The sequence below is a fragment of the Hylobates moloch genome, unplaced genomic scaffold, assembly GCF_009828535.3.
Source record: "Hylobates moloch isolate HMO894 unplaced genomic scaffold, HMol_V3 SCAFFOLD_10, whole genome shotgun sequence".
Taxonomy (NCBI): Eukaryota; Metazoa; Chordata; class Mammalia; order Primates; family Hylobatidae; genus Hylobates; species Hylobates moloch.
Genome location: NW_026652285.1, coordinates 8,312,139 through 8,334,390, shown reverse-complemented (window position 1 = coordinate 8,334,390; position 22,252 = coordinate 8,312,139). Strand labels below are relative to the sequence as shown.

General features: G+C 46.2%; 1 protein-coding gene and 1 non-coding gene across 7 annotated transcripts in view; both read right to left on the bottom strand.

The window, feature by feature from the left end:
* Positions 1 to 239: 239 nt before the first annotated feature.
* On the bottom strand, positions 240 to 341 carry LOC116475971 (U6 spliceosomal RNA). The gene has a single exon (XR_004250060.1). It is a non-coding gene; the product is annotated as a U6 spliceosomal RNA (small nuclear RNA).
* Positions 342 to 12,771: 12,430 nt separating this feature from the next.
* The window catches only part of TUBD1 (tubulin delta 1), a 32,898-nt gene continuing 23,417 nt past the window's right edge, over positions 12,772 to 22,252 (bottom strand). For 4 of the 6 annotated variants that reach the window (XM_032162895.2, XM_032162896.2, XM_032162897.2 and 1 more), the window contains 3 exons: positions 19,563 to 19,703; positions 16,688 to 16,871; positions 12,772 to 13,695 (listed from right to left, as the gene is read on the bottom strand). In XM_032162895.2, coding sequence (XP_032018786.1) covers positions 13,593 to 13,695; positions 16,688 to 16,871; positions 19,563 to 19,703 — 428 coding nt within the window. In that variant the 3' untranslated portion in view covers positions 12,772 to 13,592. The remainder of the gene's footprint in view (positions 13,696 to 16,687; positions 16,872 to 19,562; positions 19,704 to 22,252) is intronic. The other 2 variants (XM_032162902.2, XM_058445164.1) reach the window with 1 other exon arrangement.

The following is a 22,252-nucleotide window of genomic DNA, read 5'->3' as shown; positions in this document are numbered from 1 at the left end:
AGCCTCCGCCTTACAGGTTCAAAGCGATTCCCCTGCCTCAGCCTCTCAAGTAGCTGGGATTACAGGTGCATGCCACAACACTCGGCTAATTTTTTGTATTTTTTTCAGTAGAGATGGGGTTTCATCGTGTTGGCCAGGCTGGTCTCGAACTCCCAACCTCAGGTGATCCACCCGCCTCGGCCTCCCAAAGTGCTGGGATTACAAGCATGAACCACCAAGCCCAGCCTTTTTTTTTTTTTTTAAATACAGAACACAACTTTGAGTGTCATTCTTGTGCAGGGGCCATGCTAATCTTCTGTATATTGTTCCAATTTTGGTGTATGTGCTGCCAAAGTGAGCACCCAGCTTCTTTTCATTAGTTAAAAAGATGAAGGCCAAGACTAAGGCAAGGAGGCCTTTCTCTGCCTTTCACTTTTTAGTGCACCTGGTAGTCACTTGCACTTGAGTAAGGACTGCTAAACCTCTCTGAGAGCTGCCAGATGTTCCTGCCTAGCCTCACGTTGTTGGTTCTTCAGACACCTCTTCATTCTGCCCATTGCACCAGCCCTTTCCCACCTCCATGTTCCCTCCATGGTAATTTCTTTGTACACAACAACCACAGGGAGCACCAGCAATCAAGATTAGCTCCCAGGAACTCTGGCGTGCCCTGTACCAGGAAGCACAGTGGATTACTACAACTTTTGATAATGATTGTTTGCTTTGTACCAGGCATTATTTTCAGGCCTGTTTCACATGTGTTGTACTTAACAACCCTATGAGGAAATTAAGGCAGGGTGGTTCAGTAATTTGTCAAGGGAAACAAGGAAGTAGAGCGGGCAGCAGAGGCGTTCTGGCTCTGAACCACTCTGTTCTGTAGAAATCAGTGCAAAAGTCCAAGCTTCAGCATACTTGTTTCATCTTGTGATCACAGGTAGTTTTTTTTGTTTCGTTTTGTTTTGTTTTTGAGACGGAGTCTCGCTGTCGCCCAGGCTGGAGTGCAGTGGCGCGATCTCCGCTCACTGCAGGCTCCGCCTCCCGGGTTCACGCCATTCTCCTGCCTCAGCCTCCCGAGTAGCTGGGACTACAGGCGCCTGCCACCACCTCGCCCGGCTAATCTTTTGTATTTTTAATAGAGACGGGGTTTCACCGTGTTAGCCGGGATGATCTCAATCGCCTGACCCCGTGATCCGCCCGCCTCGGCCTTCCAAAGTGCTGGGATTACAGATGTGAGCCACCGCGCCCGGCCCTGATCACAGGTAGTTGATGGAGAAAGGAAGATAACAGAAAATCAAGGCCACAACCTCAAATTTTGCTATTTAAATAGATGAGCAGCCTTTACTCTTCCCTGTATCGCAGGGTTGGAAAAACCAGCTCCATTCTTAGCCATCCATGTGGGCAGATTCCCAGAGTGGTGTTTGCTGTAATTATGATTTAAAAGCAAGGTTTTTTGTTTGTTTTAAGGAGACGGAGTCTCCCATGTTACCCAGGCGGGACTCCAACTCCTGGGCTCAAGTCATCCTCCCGCCTCAGCCTCCCGAGTAGCTGGGACTATAGGCACTCACCACCACACTTGGATAAAAGTAATTTCTATTTCTACAGTCCTTTTTTTATTTTTCAAAGTATTTTAATGTCTTGAGTTTGGGTTTTATTTTGAGACAGGGTTTCACTCTGTTGCCCAAGCTGAAGTACAGTGGTGCGATCACAGCCACAGCTGACTGCAACCTCCACCTCCCAGGCTCAAGCAATCCTCCCGCCACAGCCGCCCCACTCCCTGCCAGTAGCTGGGACTACAGAGCTGCACCACCACATCCAGCTAATTTCTGTAGTTTTTTTTTTAGTAGAGACAGGGTTTCACCACGTTGGCCACGCTGATTTTAAACTCCTGAGCTCAATCAATCCACCTGCCTCAGCCGCAGGTGTGAGCCACTGCACTCAGCTAGGAAACCCTTTTCTGATCTTTCCTCATCAGCAATGATCTCTTCACACTTCCTTTCTTAGGGCCCTCACCTCACTCTGTATTATAGTTATCTGCATATACGTATAAAATCCCTCAGAAGACTGCAGGCTCCTGGAGGGAGGAGATCTGTATCGACAACTTTGTCTCTTCTTCACAGCACCTTACACCAGTGGGGATTTAAAAAGTGAATACAGGGCTGGGCACCGTGGCTCACGCCTATAATCCCAGCACTTTAAGAGGATGAGGTGGGAGGATCACCTGTCGCCAGGAGTTCAAGACCAGCCTGGCCCAACATGACAAAAACCTGTCTCTATTAAAAATACAAGTTAGCTGGGCATAGTGGTGAGTGTCTGTAATTCCAGCTACTCGGGAGGCTGAGGCATGAGGATTGCTTGAACCCAGGAGGCAGAGGTTGCAGTGAGCCAAGATTGCACCACTGCGCTCCAGCCTGGTTGACCAGGTGACAAAACAAAACAAAAGTTTCCTGAGGGGAGTAGTATTTGAATTGACAAGGTAGGGAGAGTGAAACGAAAGGTATTCTAACCAGAAAAAAACTCAGACACCACGAAAGAACAAATAGGGGGCTGTGTGTAGGGTAGGGAGAAAGACAGGATCAGGTTTTCCACTCAAGTCCTCTGTAGCTCTGCCTTAGCTCTCTGTTTAGTTTCCTTAAAGTACCAACCTAATTCACAGCTAGTTTATTTTCTTGCTAGTGCTTGCCACACTAGAACATAAGCCTGGTGAAAGAAAATAAATCTTGGGACCCCAAAATCACTAAGCCAAAGAAAAGTCAAGCTGGGAACTACTTAGGGCAAACCTGCCTCCCATTCTATTCCTTAAAAAGATAGCTACTAAGATTTCTTTTAAAAAGCTGCATACCGGGGCTGGGCACGGTGGCTCATGCCTGTAATCCCAGCACTTTGGGAGGCCGAGGCAGGCAGATCATAAGGTCAGGAGATCAGGACCATCCTGGCTAATATGGTGAAACCCCATCTCTACTAAAAACACAAAAACTTAGCCGGGCGCGGTGGCGGGTGCCTGTAGTCCCAGCTACTCAAAAAGCTGAGGCAGGAGAATCACTTGAACCTGGGAGGCAGAGGTTGCAGTGAGCTGAGATAGAGCCACTGCACTCTAGCCTGGGTGACAGAGGGAGACTCTGTCTCCAAAAAAAAAAAAAGAAAAAGAAAAAAATGAGAGAGAAAGAGAGACAGAGAGAGAGAAAAAGCATTAGAAAAACAATGGGTGACCGGGGAGTTAGCTCATGCCTGTAATCCTAGCATTTTGGGAGGCAGAGGCTGGTGGATCACCTGAACTCAGGAGTTCAAGACCAGCCTGGCTAACATGGTAAAACCCTGACTCTACAAAAAATACGAAAAATTGGGCTGGGTGCAGTGGCTCACGCCTGTAATCCCAGCACATTGGGAGGCCGAGACGTGCAGATCACCTGAAGTCAGGAGTTCGAGACCAGCCTGACCAACATGGAGAAACCCCGTCTCCACTAAAAATACAAAATTAGCTGGGCGTGGTGGCACATGCCTGTAATTTCAGCTACTTGGGAGGCTGAGGCAGGAGAATTGCTTGAACCCGGGAGGCGGAGGTTGTGGTGAGCCGAGATTGTGCCATTGCACCCTAGCCTGGGCAACAAGAGCGAAACTGTCTCAAAAAAAAGAAAAAACAAAAAATTAGCTGGGCAGGTTGAAACTCTACTGTAGGTCCAGCTACTTGGGGGGTTGAGATGGGAGGATCATTTGAACCCTGGGAGGCAGAGGTTGCAGTGAGCCGAGATTGCGCCACTGCACTCCAGCCTGGGCAACAGAGAGAGACTCCATCTAAAAAAAAAAAGAAAGAAAATGGCAAGGAAGGACCCAAAGAACCCCTGAAAAGACAGCAATGCCCATCACCAAGCCAGAAATATAAAGAAGGCAAGTCTGAGGAAGACAGACTATTCTGTTTTGAATATGTGGAGGGGTGATAATGACCAATAGGATGGTGGAGCCTGTAATATTCTGTATCTCAGGCTTCCTAACTCCGAAACTCCTAGTGAATGCGCCGTTCTTTACACCACACTGTAACGTCTGTCAGTGAATAAGCTGGACTTCTTCAGAGAATTCTCCAGGGTAGGCCGGGCGTGGTGGCTCACGCCTGTAATCCCAGCACTTTGGGAGGCCGAGGCGGGCGGATCACGAGGTCAGGAGATCGAGACCACGGTGAAACCCCGTCTCTATTAAAAATACAAAAAATTAGCCGGGCGTGGTGGCGGGCGCCTGTAGTCCCAGCTACTCGGAGAGGCTGAGGCAGGAGAATGGCGTGAACCCGGGAGGCGGAGCTTGCAGTGAGCCGAGATCGCGCCACTGCACTCCAGCCTGGGCGACAGAGCAAGACTCCGTCTCAAAAAAAAAAGAGAATTCTCCAGGGTAACACGTCCTTAAGCCTTGTTATGTGGTGGTGTTGTTAAAGAGATGGCACTGTGACTGGACCTCAGGGCCACAGTAAACTTTAAAAATTCCTCTCCCCAGTATCCCACTGGCTTAACCAATGGCCCCTCCCTTTGAGAACTGAGAGGATGGTAGTTCCTGGAGAGATCATCTGTCTTTATAAGGAGAAAAGTTTGGCAATGTGATTTCCTGTATGTTTCTACCGGAGTCCAAGATTCCAGCAGTGCTAGCCTAGACAGCAGTGGCTGCATCCTAGAACCCAGAGGTCAAGAGTGTTCCCAAGTCAGCGTGAGGGCATCTTCCCAACTGCCTTTGCCAAGCCAAAAGGCAGAATCACGACTTTGTTACACCTTCTGGAGCATGTGGTTGAGGCGGCTTTCCATTTGGCTGCTTTGGTGCTGAGCCTGTTTACATGTTTCAGTAAATGAGTTATTGCTTATTGAAGTTGGCTGGCTAGGAGCTCAGAATAAACAACATATAACCACAATGACACCACTCTCCAGGAGTACCAGAGTTCAGAGGGAGAGATCTGCTTGTATGTTCCCCTCCCACGTGGGTGCGTAGTTCTCAAAGCCTGGGAGGACTGGGGTGTCACTGTTCCCGGCTTTCTGATGGAATCAGACATAATGAGATGCCTTCCTGGTAGAAAGTGTGTATGAAAGCACTTGGCCGGGCGCGGTGGCTCAAGCCTGTAATCCCAGCACTTTGGGAGGCCGAGGCGGGTGGATCACGAGGTCAGGAGATCGAGACCATCCTGGCTAACACGGTGAAACCCCGTCTCTACTAAAAAATACAAAAAAATTAGCCGGGCGTGTTGGTGGGCGCCTGTGGTCCCAGCTACTCGGGAGGCTGAGGCAGGAGAATGGCGTGAATCCAGGAGGTGGAGGTTGCGGTGAGCCGAGATTGCGCCACCGCACTCCAGCCTGGGGGACAGAGAAAGACTCCGTCTCAAAAAAAAAAAAAAAAAAGAAAGTACCTTGCACAATCTCAGAAGGAAAAGGGAGGGCACTGCTTTTAGAAAAATGTACGAGATCAAAGAAGTTTTCAGATGTTCTGCATTTTCTCCTTCAATTATAAAGAATTCATCTGAGCATAAAAGACTCCCTGATCTCTGTAAGAAGAAGTAAAAACTTCTTTTTTTTTTTTTTTTTTTGAGACGGAGTCTCGCTCTGTCACCCAGGCTGGAGTGCAGTGGCGCAATCTCGGCTCACTGCAAGCTCCGCCTCCGGGGTTCACGCCATTCTCCTGCCTCAGCCTCTCCGAGTAGCTGGGACTACAGGCGCCCGCCACCACGCCCGGCTAATTTTTTGTGGTCTCGATCTCCTGACCTCGTGATCCGCCCGCCTCGGCCTCCCAAAGTGCTGGGATTACAAGCGTGAGCCACCGCGCCCAGCCGTAAAAACTTCTTTCATACACAAATGTTTTCCTACTTTATATACTTCTTTTTAGACTGCTTCATTTATTTTTTGTGGTATATTTATTAGTCTTCCCTGAAGTAGGCAGTGTTCATTAGAAGAACATGTTGAGACGTTAAGTCCCCAAAGTTCATCTTTAATTTCTCCCTTCTTCCTGTGCCACCTGGATGAACTTGGAGTGTCCAGGAGTTCCTACACCCCATCTATGTGACAATTTACAGAACAATTTTTTTTTTTTTTAAGACAGAGTCTCACTCTGTTGCCCAGGCTGGAGTTCACTGGCACGCCCTTGGCTCACTGCAACCTCTGCCACCCCAGGCTCAAGCAATTCTCATGCCTCCACCTCCAGAGTAACTGGGATTACAGGTGCATTACACTTGGCTAATTTTTGTATTTTTAGTAGAGACAGGGTTTCACTATATTGGCCGGGCTGGTCTCGAACTCCTGACCTCAAGTTACCTGCCCACCTCAGCCTCCCAAAATGCTGGGATTACAGGCGCATGCGCCACCATACCCGGCTAATTTTTGTATTTTTAGTAGAGACGGGTTTCACCATGTTGGCCAGGCTGGTTTCAAACTCCTTGCCGCAAGTGACCTGCCCACCTCAACCCCTCAAAGTACTGGGATTACAGGCTTGAGCCACCGCGCCCGGCCCTTACTACTACTTATTACCACCTTCTGATTTACCAGACATTCTTCCACTCTTCAAATTGTCTCATAATGGGGGCTTTAACGGGCTTCATTCACTGTGTGCCTGTAGGGTTGCAGCTTTACATTTCTTCCAGAGTTTTTAGACATTGATGGTTAATCTGTTCAGTAAACATGGAGTCTTTACCATGAGTCAGGCATATGCTCTTCAGCAAAGAATATGCCAAGTGGTGGCCTCCTAGTGGCCAGAGGCCAGGTCTAACTCATGATTACCCTGCCCTAGCACAGTGTCCTTCCTTGCAGGTGTTCAGTCGATGTTTGTTGAATTAAGCTCACATCCTGCCTCTTTCATACTCATCGCATGAGTCGAGCTTAAGCAAAGGCCTTTTTTCATCAAAAAGGAAACTCCCGTCTTTTGCCTTATGTCATGTTTCTTAGCATCATGTTCCCATGACCTCTCACCTAGTAAGGACAAATTCTGTTCAACTCCAGTTTCTACAATTCCCAGCAGTTTGCTCCTGAAATATTTAGAACAGCCTGTCTCATAGAAATACACTGCAACCCATATACCTAATTTTAAAACAATGTACTGCCAGGCACGGTGGCTCACGCCTATAATCCCAGTGCTTTGGGAGGCCGAGGCGGGTGGATCACCTGAGGTTGGGAGTTTGAGACCAGCCTGACCAACATGGAGAAACCCCGTCTCTACTAAAAATACAAAATTAGCTGGGCGTGGTGGCGCATGCCTGTAATCCCAGCTACTTAGGAGGCTGAGGCGGGAGAATCTTTTGAACCCAGGAGGCAGAGGTTGCAGTGAGCCTAGATCGCACCATTGCACTCCAGTCTGGACAACAAGAGCAAAACCCTGTCTCAAAAACGACAATAACAACAAACAATTTACTTGCTATGTTTCAAAAAGTATAAAAAAGGGCTGGACACAGTGGCTCACGCCTGTCATCCCAGCACTTTAGGAGGCTGAGGTGGGAAGATCACTTGAGCCCAGGAGTTTGAGACCAGCCCGGACAATATAATGAAACCTCGTCTCTACAAAATATTTAAAAATTAGCCAAGCATGGTGGCGCCTGCTTGTAGTCCCAGCTACTCAGGAGGCTGAGGTGGGAGGATTGCTTGAGCTCAGGAGGTGGAGGTTGCAGTGAACCAAGATTGTGCCACTGCATTCTAGTCTGGGTGACAGACTGAGACTCTGTCTCAAAAAAAAAAAAAAGAAAAAGGAAAGAAAAAGTGAGGTCAGGCGCGGTGGCTCATGTCTGTTACCCCAGCACTTTGGGAGGCTGAGGCAGGTGGATTGCTTGAGCTCAGGAGTTTGAGACCAGCCTGGTAAAAATGAAGAAAACCCTGTCTATGCAAAAAAATACAAACATTAGCAGGGCGTTGTGGCACACAGCTGTGGTCCAGCTACTCAGGAGACAGAGGTGGGAGGATGGCTGGAGCCAGAGGAGGTCAAGGCTGCAGTGAGCCATGATTGTGCCACTGCACTCCAGCCTGGGCAACAAAGTGAGACTCTGTCTCAAAAATAATAATAATCAAGGCCAGGCACGGTGGCTCACGCCTGTAATCCCAGCACTTTGGGAGGCCCCGTCTCTACTAAACCCCATTTCTACTACAAAAATACAAAAATTAGCTGGGTGTTTTGGCATAGGCCTGTAACCCCAGCTACTTGGGAGGCTGAGGCAGGAGAATCGCTTGAACCTGGGAGGCAGAGGTTGCAATGACCCAAGATGACACCACTGCATACCAGCCTAGGTGACAGAGCAAGACTCTGTGTCAAAAGAAAAAAAAAAATTTAATTGGCTGAAAGAGTTACGTTATTGTCTAAAAACTTTGGAATGTCTGGGTTGAGATAAGGGGTTGTGGAGACCAAGGTTTTATGCAGATGAAGCCTCCAGGTAGCAGGCTTTGGCGGGAGAGAACAATGAGTGTAAATGTTTGTTACCAGACGTAAAAGAGTCTGTTCTGGCTGGATGTGGTGGCTCACGCCTGTAATCCCAGCACTTTGGGAGGCCGAGGCGGGTGGATCACAAGGTCAGGAGATCGAGACCATCCTGGCTAACATGGTGAAACCCCGTCTCTACTAAAAATACAAAAAAAATTTTGCCGGGCGTGGTGGCGGGCACCTGTAGTCCCAGCTATTCCGGAGGCTGAGGCAGGAGAATGGCGTGAACCCAGGAGGTGGAGCTTGCAGTGAGCTGAGATTGTGCCACTGCACTCCAGCCTGGGAGACAGAGCAAGACTCTGTCTCAAAAAAAAAAAAAAAACAAAAAAACAGTCTGTTCTATCAGGAATTCCAAAAGGGAACAGGGTATAAGTCTGTCTGACCCTACCCCCTTTCCATCATGGCCTGAACTAGTTTTTCAGGTTAGCTTTGGAATGCCCTTGCTGATAGGAGGGATCCATTCAGATGTTCAAAGGCTTAGAATTTTATTTTTGGTTTATATTAGGTAAAGTTTATAATTCAAAACCCATCAAGTTTCTTTTTTAGCAGTTCTTTGGGGGCATGATCAGTTCCCCTGACCTTTCTTTTCATCTCTTCCTGTTTCACTGGCTCCCTAGAGTCTAAATGATTAGGACTTTGTATCTTTTCCCCTTTTCCACAGCTGGAATGCCATACACTGACCTGACATTATGTTTCCCAGAAACTTGAAATATTTACGTTGTTTATCTTAACTCCTTGTGCAAGCATTCCTGCTTGCGGAAATGGTTTTCCATCTATTAATAAGATTGACATTGCATCATCTGAGACATTTCAGGGTGTAGGAGTAGGAAGTTATTTAAACATATAAAGCCAGTTTTTTGCTTTTTTTTTTTTTCTTGACATGGAGTCTTGCTCTGTCGCCCAGGCTATAATGTAGTGGCACAATCTCAGCTCACTGCAACCTTGGCCTCCCGGATTCAAGCGATTGTCCTGCCTCAGCCTCCCAAGTAGCTGGGATTACAGATGTGCATCGCCACGCTCAGCTAATTTTTTGTATTTTTAGTAGAGATGGGGTTTCACCATGTTGGCCAGGCTGGTCTTGAACTCCCAACCTCTGGTGATCCACTTGCCTCAGCCTTCCAAAGTGCTGGGATTACAGGCATGAGCCACTGTGCCTGGCTAAAGCCAGTTTTTTTAGCTTACATTCCTCAAACCCATAGGAAACAATATGATTGATACAGTTGAGGAAATATCTCTTAACATAAATGACTGTTGGTTGGCCACGTGCAGTGGCTCACACCTGTAATCCAAGGAGGGAGGGCCACTGGGAGGCTGAGGTAGGAGGATTACTTGAGCCTCAGAGCTTGAGACCAGCCTGGGCAACATAGTCAGACCTTTTCTCTACCAAAAATAAAAAAAATTAGCCAAGTGTAGTGGTGTACCACTGTAGCCCCAGCTACTCAGCAGGTTGAGGCAGGAGGATCACTTGAGCTTGGGAGGTTGAGGCTGCAGTGAGCCATGATTCCACCACTGCACTCCAGCTTGGGCAAGAGAGTGAGACCCTATCTCAAAAACAAAACAAAATAAAATAAAATAAATGATCGTTGGCCCAAAATGACAAGCTAGTGGTTAAAGTCATATTTGGTGGGTAGGTGGCAGAACAAGAAAGGGGTATCTGCCAAACTTTGGGCTCATGAGAGAAGATAGTGGGTTAGGGACATATGCAGTATGTTTTAAAAGAAAATTTTGGACAGGAATTCAAGTGTGATACACATGGTGGTCAGGAGAAGAATCACTAGTATGTATACTGCAAAGTAGAGTCTATAGAGCCTGCAGAGCCAGTGAAGAGACATTTCAACACTTAAGTCTAGCCCAGACCAGAGCTCTGAGTTCATTGTTCTTTCTTGGACCACATTCTTTCCTGGAAAAAAGGTGAATATGCACAGAGGCAAGATAACAAGCAATAATTAGGAAGCTAGAATTGTAGCACTAAACATCCCAAAAAGCTTCTTCATTCAGACAAGGTAGCATTGATCCCTGTATCCTTAACATCTTCCTCAATGCCTAGCACTGAATAGATACTGGTTGAATGGATGAATTGGCTGATAATAGTGAATTGTTGGCATACTTAGTGAGTTCTAAGTGATGGGTAAAATATAGGAGAAAGACGTTGAAAGATGTTGTAGATTGAATAGTAAGGGTGGATGGGGGAGGGGAGTTTTCGGGGAGATCCCAGGGCTGGAAGTGGGGAATGCATGGGAAAAAACAGGTTCTACAGCTTAAGCTCTTGAGAAAAGCACAGATTGGGGAAGATAAGAGAGAAAGAGCTTGACAATAAGAAACAGTTTGCATTCACACTGTGCTCATTGTCCATAGGGGTGCATTCTGGTTCTGCAGGATAATGTTTGACAACGTAACGTGCCAGTTATCCCGTAATCTAAGAAATTACACTTTCCAAGTTTTCTGGATCTGTATGCCCAGGAGCTAAGGGAGCCAATGTTGTCCTGGCTGACTGGCCATTATCTCCACACAAATCAAAGTACATTTCCAATGCCACCCCATTTGGAAGTTTTGACATCAGCATCTTCGTGTTAATTTTTAACTTAAAATCACAACTTTAAGAGCAAAAATTTTGTTATTCCGAGTAGACAAGAAAAAAATTACTTTCCATGTAAATGTTTTAACCCAAGCTTTAAAGTATTTAGGTATTGTCCAGGTATGGTGGCTCACGCCTGTAATCTCAGCACTTTGGGAGGCCGAGGCAGGTAGATAGCCTGAGCCCAGGAGTTTGAAACCAGCCTAGGCAACATGAGGAAACCTCGTCTCTACCAAAAATACAAAAATTAGCTGGGCATGGTGGTGCACACCTATAGTCCCAGTTATTAGTGAGGCTAAGGTGGGAGGATTGCTTGAGCCTGGGAGGTTGAGGCTGCAGTGAGCTGAGATCATGTTACTGCACTCCAGCCTGGGTGACGGAGCGAGACGCTGTCTCAAAAACAAAAAAAAAATACACACACACACACACACACATATATATGTAATAGGTAACCATACATATCAAATAATGCAGTTGTGGATCACAAAAAAGGGTCAAATAGCATAAGTAAGTGGACCCAGAGCTCTGTCTAGTTGGGATTTCCTTCTAATATTCACCTGCTAATGATTCCACGAGTTGCCAAATTAGAAATATACTTGCCCCTATTGGTACCTCATGAATTTTCTCAAATGTCAAATGATTTCAACTTATGACTTTCTTTCAAGTTAACTTCTAGCAAGGTTCCTCAGAATCAGATTAACCCCTGGTGAGATGCTCAGTTACAGATCTTCATGAATGCTGGTTTAGTCCGGGAAATTGTTTCAGTCTGTGGATCTCTTCAATGCTTAAACAATTACTTTAACTTGTTTCGTAAAAATTATGATCTAATTACTTTTCAAGTATACTTGAGTTAACAAAATGCAGCAGTGGGGTGTGCCTTTTAGCAGCAGAACCGACCACTTTTTACATTCCTTAGAAATAAGATATGGTTCAGTATTTTAAATCATAGCAACAGTTGATAAGAAAAACAGCAAAAAGGTAATCATTTCCATATGGAAAGAAAAAGAAGAACCAGTGAAGCTGTGAACTGTCATTTTTCCATATAAAAGTCACTATTGGTAGATTTGGCAGAAAGGGCAAATGTTCCTATTTATCATTTTACATTTTGTTAATATATTGCATGTGATGTGTTTTATGGAAATACAACATTCCCTTCAAACTCAGTTGTCAATTTCCAAGCATGTTTTGTCTTGGGTGAAACCTGTATCTTGTGTGTCAATTTCATCAAGTAACTATATTTCCTTGGTGATAATTTTCTCAACTTAGTGAAAAATTTAGGTGAAAATTCTTACCCCTTTTACTGAAAAGCATATAACCATCATCTGTACCAGCTGAATACCTATAAGTAATTTCCTTTTTTTTTTTTTTTGAGACAGTCTTACTCTGTCACCGGGGCTGGAATGCAGAGGCACGATATCAGTTCACTGCAGCCTCGACCTCCCAGGCTCAAGTGATCCTCCCACCCAAACCTCCAAAGTAGCTTGGACCACAAGTGTATACCACCACACCCAGCTAGTTAAAATGGTTTTTTTTGTAGAGATGGGGGTCTTACTGTATTTCTCAGGCTGGTCTCAAACTCCTGGCCTCAAGTGATCCTCCCACTTTGCCCTCCCAAAATGTTGGGATTACAGGTGTGAGCCACCATGCCCAGCCCATTATAAGTAATTTTAAAGCAATAATTGAATAAAATCAATATCTGCTCTGGCATTCCCAGATCCAAAACAAAATCTGACCCAATTTTCTCATGCCCAAAAAGTTTAAGAAAAGCACACTAAGTACACATTTACCTATTTACTTTTGTACTTAAGCATAAGCATTTATTAACAAAATCCTCATATTTATTTTTAAATAGCTGCTTAGAGTGGAAACTTACCCTGTTACAGAACATTCCAAATACATGTTCACACTGTAGCATTTGACAACATCTCCCTCCTGTGGTTCAAAGCATTCATTTCAAACATGAATATATTAAGTACAGAATTACAATTCCTTAGCTTGAAGTTATGCTGTGAAAGTTTGGTTCATGCTTTGTGAGTTGTTTTTGCAGTTGTTTTGTAGTAAAGATTTAGGAACATGTAGACAAAGAGAATATTCTCTTTTCTTGGCTAGTTCCAGAGTCCCAACATTTCAGCAAAGTGTTTCCCCAAAGTTCTTTATAAAAGCACCATTTTTTTTTCTTACAAATGAAATACCAAGTGAATGTTTTCACTGAAAACATGCGATTCTCCATTTAAAAAGTTTTCTTCCTTTTCTGTGGGTATAGTATGCAGAATAGACTCAACATTCTACGTGGTTACTGTAACAGAATGGAACTTCCAAAACTGTTTTTTTTTTTTTTTTTTTTGAGATGGGAGTCTTGCTCTGTCGCTCAGGCTGGAGTGCAGTGGTGCGATCTCGGCTCACTGCAAGCTCCGCCTCTTGGGTTCACGCCATTCTCCTGCCTCAGCCTCCCAAGTAGCTGGGACTACAGGCGCCCGTCACCACGTCTGGCTAATTTTTTGTAATTTAGTAGAGACAGGGTTTCACCGTGTTAGCCAGGATGGAGAACTTTGAAAACTTTACAGAGAAAATAGTATTGAAAATATTTTAGTCCAAAAATGCCTTAAGGTACTTTTCCCATTGTTCAAGATCAGAGGTTACAGTAACTGGCAACAACCTGCTCTAAGGACGTGAAACTGTCTAAAAAGTCCTCTTCTTCAATTCCAAATTTTGTGTACTGATGAATGTAGGCTCTGGTAGAAAAAAAAAAAGCAGAAATTACAAAATAAAAAATGTCTGGCAAATGAGTAACTCTTAAACAATAAACAGACCTTTCTAGCTCATGAACATTTGAAGATCACATAATTGTTCAGAAGTCTTAACATTTGCTTTGTTTACTCCAAAGATCAGTGATTTTTTTTTTTTGAGATGGCGTCTCGCTCTGTCACCCAAGGCTGGAGTGCAGTGGCGTGATCTCGGCTCACTGCAACCTCCACCTCCCGGGTTCAAGCGATTCTCCTGCCTCAGCCTCCCGAGTACCTGGGACTGCAGGCGCATGCCACCACGCCCGGCTAATTTTTGTATTTTTAGTAGAGGTGGGGTTTCACCATGTTGGCCAGGCTGATCTCGAATTCCTGGCCTCAAGTGATCCACCTGCCTTGGCCTTCCCAAGTGCTGGGGTTACAAGTGTTAGCCACTGCGCCTGGCTGCTCCCCGCAAATGTTCTGAGGCACAAAAATCATGTGCAAAAAGAGTATCAAGGGCAGACATGAATTAAATTGACATAATAATGGCTGCTACCATTCAATGAGAGTAGGAATGGAAAGACACCAGAAGAGGACAGAGTTCATGGCCCTGTGAAGTGGGTTTTTTTTTTTTTTTTGAGACAGAGTCTTGCACTGTTGCCTGGGCTGGAGTGCAGTGGCACCATCTTGGCTCACCACAACCTCCACCTCCCAGGTTCAGGCGATTCTCCTGCCTCAGCCTCCCGAGTAGCTGGGATTACAGGTGCCCGCCACCATGTCCAGCTACTTTTTGTATTTTTAGTAGAGACGGGGTTTCACCATGACGGCCAGGCTGGTCTCAAACTCCTGATCTTGTGATTCGCCCACCTTGGCCTCCGAAAGTGCTGGAATTACAGGTGTGAGCCACTGCGCCCAGCCTGAGTGGGGTTTTATGGAATGGTCACATGCAGCATGGCTGGGCCCTGGGGTATCCGAGCTAATGAAAGTTATAAGGCTCACGCTGGTAATCCCAGCACCTTGGGAGGCCAAGGTGGGTGGATCACCTGAGGTCAGGAGTTCGAGACCAGCCCGACCAACATGGAGAAAACCTGTCTCTACTAAAAATACAAAATCAGCTGGGTGTAGTGGTGCATGCCTGTAATCCCAGCTACTTGGGAGGCTGAGGCAGGAGAATTGCTTGAACCCAGGAGGCAGAGGATGCAGTGAGCGGAGATTGTGCCATTGCACTCCAGCCTGGGCAACAATAGCGAAACTCCATCTCAAAAAAAAGAAAAAGATAGTTAGAAGCCTTGTCCAGTCATTTGAAGAATTTTGCTTTGGTAGATCTGTGGTAGAGATCAAGAAATCTGCGAAAACATGTTAGTATGAAGTAGACATTTCTTAGTATCAAACTGAGTTGAATTTAATCATATATCTTATTGAGGAACATAAGGATCTTCCACTCTCCCAAGGATCTTTTTTTTTTTTTTGAGACGGAGTCTCGCTCTGTCCCCTAGGCTGGAGTGCAGTGGCGCAATCTCGGCTCACTGCAAGCTCCGCCTCCCAGGTTCCCGCCATTCTCCTGCCTCAGCCTCTCCGAGTAGCTGGGACTACAGGCGCCCGCCACCACGCCCGGCTAATTTTTTGTATTTTTAGTAGAGACGGGGTTTCACTGTGGTCTCGATCTCCTGACCTCGTGATCCGCCCGCCTCAGCCTCCCAAAGTGCTGGGATTACAAGCGTGAGCCACCGCGCCCGGCCTCTCCCAAGGATCTTATGTTTTTAAATTTAATTCAATTTTTTTTTGAGTCAGAGTCTCGCTCTTGTCGCCCAGGCTGGAGTGCAATGGCATAGTCTCGGCTCTCTGCAACCTCTACCTCCTGGGTTCAAGCGATTCTCCTGCCTCAGCCTCCCAAGTAACTGGGCTTACAGGCACCTACCACCATGCCAAGCTAATTTTTGTATTTTTTTTTTTTTTGAGATGGAGTCTCACTCTATCGCCCAGGCTGGAGTGCAGTGGCGCAATCTCGGCTCACTGCAAGCTCCGCCTCCCGGGTTCACGCCATTCTCCTGCCTCAGCCTCTCCGAGTAGCTGGGACTACAGGCACCCGCCACCACGCCCGGCTAATTTTTTGTATTTTTAGTAGAGACGGGGTTTCACTGTGGTCTCGATCTCCTGACCTCGTGATCCGCCCGCCTCGGCCTCCCAAAGTGCTGGGATTACAAGCGTGAGCCACCGCGCCCGGCCCTAATTTTTGTATTTTTAATAGAGATGGGGTTTCACCCTGTTGGCCAGGCTGGTCTTGAAATCCTGACCTCAGCTGATCTGCTCGCCTCAGCCTCCCAAAGTGCTGGGATTGCAGGTGTGAGCCACCATGCCTGGCTGGATCTTATTTTTGAAAACTATCTTACTGTCCCTGCTTCATAATAAAACTCTACTTTAATAATGTCAAACAATTACTGAGCATTTACTAGCCAGGCACTGTACTAGCTGTTTTACAAGGTTATCTTATCTAATCTTCACCAGACATGTACTCAGTTAGGACCCACTTACACAGATGAGGCAATGAAGCCTGAAGTTACGTGCCCAAGGCTTCGTACCTTCACACCTACAAAGTAGTAACTATGTTTCCTGCAGATCAGACCTCATGCTTTAACGCTACAGTATCTGCTTATAGGTTACAAAGGTTGCAGTGCATGGTGGCTCATGCCTGTAATCCCAGCACTTTGGGAGGCTAAGGTGGGCAGATCCCGAGGTCAGAAGTTCGAGACCAGCCTGAGCAACATGGTGAAACCCCGCCTCTATTAAAAATACAAAAATTAGCTGGGCGTGGTGGTGGGCGCCTGTAATCCCAGCTACTTGGGAGGCTGCAGTAGGAGAATCACTTAAACCTGGGAGGCGGAGGTTGCAGTGAGCCGAGATCGTGCCACTGCACTCCAGCCTGGGCAACAGAGTGAGACTCTGTCTCAAAAAGAAAAAAAAAAAAAGAAAAGAAAGGTTTGTAGACTTATTTTATACTTACTTTGAAGCAAACATATTCCATGCCTTCCCGACAATCATATCAAGTGGTTTTACTAAGAACTGGCTATTGCTGACCAACACTGCAGACTTCTCATATTTGCTAAAGGCCCGCCGGGTTTTCCACACATTGAAAGCATTAACAGGCTTCAACCAGGAAGTGTAGAGAGCTGGATCTTTAAATCCCTCTAAAGTAAAAACAAGATAAGCCGTCTTTTTATAGCATAAATTAGTAATTGTGAAAACAAATAAACAAACAGATATTTTCTTGTCTATTTCATCAGAGATCTTTTATTTTGCCTTTTAAAACTTGTGATGGCTGGCGTGGTGACTTCCAGCAATTTAGGAGGCGGAGGAGGGTAGATCGCTTGAGCCCAGGAGTTCGAGACCAGCCTGGGCAACACAGTAAAACCCCATCTCTACTAAAAACAAAAAATATTAGCTGTATATGGTGGTGTGCATTCTTCTTAACACTTTTCTGAAAGGTGTGAATTATTACTACTTTTTTTTTTTGAGACAGCCTGTCGCCCAGGCTGGGGCGCAGTGGCATGATGTTGGCTCACTGCAACCTCTACTTCCTGGGCTCAAGCAATCCTCCCACCTTAGCCTCCTGAGTAGCTGGGATTACAGGTGCCAGCCACCATGCCCGGCTAATTTTTGTATTTTTTGTAGAGATGGGGTTTCACCATGTTGGCCAGGCTGGTCTCGAACTCCTGGCCTCAAGCGATCCACCTGCCTCAGCCTCCCAAAGTGCTAGGATTATAGGCACGAGCCACTGCACTGGTCCCTTTTTTTTCTGTACAATGAATATGGATCATTTATTCGAAAGTAATATACTGTTTTTTTTTTTTTTTTTTTTTTTTTGAGACAGGATCTTGGTTTGTCACCAGGCTGGTGTGCAGAGGCACTATCACAGCCCACTGCAGCCTTCACCTCCTGCCCTTAAGTGATCCTCCTACCTCAGCCTCCCAAGTAGCTGGGACTACAGGCACACACCACCATGCCTAATAGTTTTATTTTTTGTAGAGAGCGGGTCTCACTATGTTGCCCAAGCTGGCCTCAAACTTCTGGGCCCAAGCAATCGTCCCACCTCTGCCAAAGTGCTAGGATTACAGGTGAGAGCCACTGTGCCTGGCCCTATTTTTAATTATTATTTGTTCTTTCTCTAAGGGGCATTACAGGGACTAGGTTGTTTGGTTTTCTTTTTTCTTTTTGATAATGGATCTCACTCTGTCACCCAGGCTGGAGTACAGTGGCATCACCATCATTGGTCACTGCAGCCTCAAACTCCTGGGTTCAAGTGATCCTCCTGCTTCAGTCTCCCTAGTAACTGGGACTACAGGTGTGCATCACTATACCTGGCTAAAGTTTAAAATTCTTTGTGGAGATGGGGTCTCGTCATGTTGCCCAGGCTGGTTTCGAACTCCCAGCCTGAAGCGATCCTCCTGACTTAGCCTGCCAAAGTGCTGGGATTACATATACATGCCACTGTGCTGGGCCTTGGTTTTCTTTGCATCACAACAAGAAGTAGCAAACATGATACTTGCTGAAGTCATGATAAAATGAACCTGGAAACTTGCCGTAGAAAAACAAAGCTAATAAGAATAATGCCCTTTCAGCCAGGCGCAGTGACTCACACCTGTAATCCCAGCACTACGGGAGGCCAAGGCAGGCTGATCACTTGAGGTCTGGAGTTTGAGACCAGCTTGGTCAATATGGTCAAACCCCATCTCTACTAAAAATACAAAAATCAACCGGGCATGGTGGCGCACGCCTATAATCCCAGCTACTCGGGAGGCTGAGGCAGGAGAATCATTTGAACCTGGGAGGCAGATGTTGCAGTGAGCTGAGATTACACCACTGCACTCTAGCCTGGGTGACAGAGTGAGTCTCTGTCTCACACACACACAAAAAGAATAATGCTCTTTCAACTTCCTGAAAAATTTGTAACAAAATGGTTGTCACAGATACCACTGGTTGTCCAGCAATTCCTGCTCCTTAGCAATTCCTGTTCACCCCTTCTTCCTTAGTATCAATTCCCCTAAACTTTTACTGAACTTGCAGTGAGATGTGGCACAGAACATGGTCCCAGTCAATGGGACAGAAATTCAAGTGTGATATGGGACTTTCAGAAAAGGAGGCCAGCCTAGCCGGGCGCCGTGGCTCACGCCTGTAATCCCAACACTTTGGGAGGCTGAGGTGGGCAGATCACCTGAGGATAGGAGTTTGAGACCAGCCTGGCCAACATGGAGAAACCCCATTTCTACTAAAAATACAAAAATTAGCCAGGCATGCTGGCACACGCTTGTAATCTCAGCTACTCAGGAGGCTGAGGCAGCAGAACTGCTTGAACCCGGGAGGCGGAGGTTGCACTGAGCCGAGATCACACCACTGCACTCCAGCTTGGGCAACAGAGTGAGACCCCGTCTCAAAAAAAAAAAGGAAAGAAGGCAGATCCTTCTCTGCTCATTTCTATAAGGAGGCAGCCAGATGTTCAGAAAACAATTCCTTTTTTTTTTTTTTAATAGAGACAGGGTCTTGCTCTGTTGCACAGGCTAAAGGGCAGTGCCATAATGATGGCTCACTGCAGCCTTGACCTCCTAGGCTCAAGCTATCCTTCTGCCTCAACCTCCCAAATAACTGGGACTACATGCATGTGCTACCACACCTGGCTAAAAGAATTATACTTTTATCTTGTTTAAACCACTTCTATATTGGTTTCTAGTCACATACTGATACCATGGTCAAATTTTGCCACTAAAACACACAGTTATTACTTTTCTTTCTCCAAGAATACAGGGACTTTTTAAAAACCATTTGTACCATATAGCATGTACAGGTGCAAAATGTAAATCTTAATTTTCACCTGAATTTCTTACCCACATCTGCACTTTGCACATCTTTCCCACGAAGAACGACCAAGTTAGCAATGGAAGTGTTAAAATGCAGGTCCTTGTTGAGAGACATTTTACCAAGAGGAGGAAGTCCTGATAAAGGAGGCCGCACATGCCAATCAATACCTACCAAAAGAAAAAAAAAGCAAGAGGTTTTATTTTATTTTATTTACTTAGTTTTTTGAGATGGAGTCTCACTCTGTTGCCCAGGCTGGAGTGCAGTGGCACGATCTCGGCTCACTGCAACCCCCGTCTCCCAGGTTCAAGTGATTCTCCTGCGTCAGTCTCCCCCAGTAGCCGGGTACACAGGATTACAGGTGTGTGCCATCACGCCCAGCTAATTTGTTTGTATTTTTTAGTAGAGATGGGGTTTCACCATGTTGGCCAGGCTGGTCTCGAACTCCTGACCTAGAATGATCTGCCTGCCTCAGCCTCCCAAAATGCTGGGATTACGGGCGTGAGCCACTGCACCCAGCCCAAAAGCAAGAGATTTTATAAATGGCTTTGAATAAGAGGAGAAAAACGGTCTTGTGGTATGTGTATTTTAGTTTTTTTTTGGACAGGGTCTCTCGCTATGTCACCCAGGCTGGAGTGCAGTGGCTATTCACAGGTGTGATCATACCTCACTGCAGCCTTGAACTCCTGGGCTCAAATGATCCTCCTGCCTTATCCTCCGATGTAGCTGGGACTATAGGCATCATTTCTCCTGTTTAAAAGGGACGGTCTACCAATTCTCCTATGCCTACTCCACTAGACTTTGTTGAGGCAAAAAACTGTACTCAAAGGGCTATACTCAAGAAATCTTAGGATGGGTGTGGTGGCTCATGCCTGTAATCCCAGCAGTTTGGTAGGCTGCGCTGGGAGGATCTCTTGAGTCCAGGAGTTCGAGACCAGCCTGCACAAAATAGTGGACTCTGCTTCTTAAAAAAATACAACAATTAGTCTGGCATCTGTGGCATGCACCCATAGTCCCAGCTACTTGAGAAACTGAGTGGGAAGAATGCCTAAGCCCAGGAGGTCGAGGCTGCAGTGAGCCTCGATAGCGCCACTGCACTCCAGCCTGGGTCACGGTGCAAGAAATCTCACTTGGGGAGTATAAATCCACGCTGTTTTTGGAGGATAAGATTTTGGACCGATGTGCTAATGGGATGTAACTTTTGCGGGCTTTGGGAGGGGAGGAGTGTACTGTGCACGTGGGAGGACATGCCTTAGGGACAGCGCAGAGAACAGCAGTCAGCCTCCAACGTGACCCCAATCATCTTTGCTTCCTGGTACTCAAGCCCTTCGGCAGTACGCTCTCACACTGGAGAGGGCTGACCTTAACCAAAAGGATGTTGCAGAAATAACATCACAAAAAGTCACAAAAGGCGTTAACTTCAAGGCTGGGCATGGTGGCTTATGCCTGTAATCCTAGCACTTTGGGAGGCTGAGGTAGGCGGATCACTTGAGGTGAGGAGTTCGAGACTAGCCTGGCCAAAATGGTGAAACCCCATCTCCACTAAAAATACAAAAAAAAAAATTAGCCGGGCGTGGTGGCAGGCACCTGTAATCTCAGCTACTTGGGAGGCTGAGGCAGGAGAACCGTTTGAACCCAGGAGGCAGAGGCTGCAGTGAGCTAAGATCGTGCCACTGCACTCCACCCTGGGCAACAGAGTGAGACTCCATGTCAAAAAAAAAAAAAAAAAAAAAAAGGCATTAACTTCCGCCTTGCTCCTTCCTGGATCACGTATTCTCCCTAATGGTAGAACACGCAGAAACAGATACTGATGGTGAGAGAAACAGGGTAAATCTTTACGTAGAGGCCAGGCGCGGTGGCTCATGCCTGTAATCCCAGCACTTTGAGAAGTTGAGGTGGAGGGATCACTTGAAACCAGGAGTTCAAGACTAGCCTGGGCAACATAGTCAGACCCCATCTCTACAAAAATAAAAGAAATAACAAAATTAGGCCGGGTGCAGTGGCTCATGCCTGTAATCCCAGCACTTTGGGAGGCCGAGGTGGGGGATCACGAGTTCAAGAGATCGAGACCATCCTGGCCAACATGGTGAAACCCCGTCTCTACTAAAAATACAAAAATTAGCTGGGTGTGGTGGCACATGCCTGTAGTCCCAGCTACTCAGGAGGCTGAGGCAGGGGAATCGCTTGAACCCAGGAGGCGGAGGTTGCAGTCAGCCAATATTGCGCCACTGCACTCCAGCCTGGCGACAGAGCAAGACTCCATCTCAAAAAATAATAATAATAAAATAAATAAATAAATAAATAACAAAATTAGTCACTTATGGTGGTACACACCTGTAGTCCTAGCTATAGGAAGCTGCGATAGGCGGATCACTTGAGCCCAGGAGTTTGAGGCTGCATCGAGCTATGATTGCGCCACTGCACTCCAGCCTACGTGACAGAGTGAAACCCCATCTCGAAAACAAAACAAAACAAAACAAAATCTTCCCACAGAGCAGAGAATATATGAAGAGTTATAAAACTAGATCCTTCAACCTGGTTTGTGCCATATATATATATTTATTCATATACTATTCATACATGTGTATGAAAACATTTATATGTTCAAACTATACAACTGTGAAAAAATGTTGACACCTGGCCGGGCATGGTGGCTCATGCCTATAATCCCAGAACTTTGGGAGGCCAAGCCAGGCGAATTACAAGGTCAGGAGTTCAA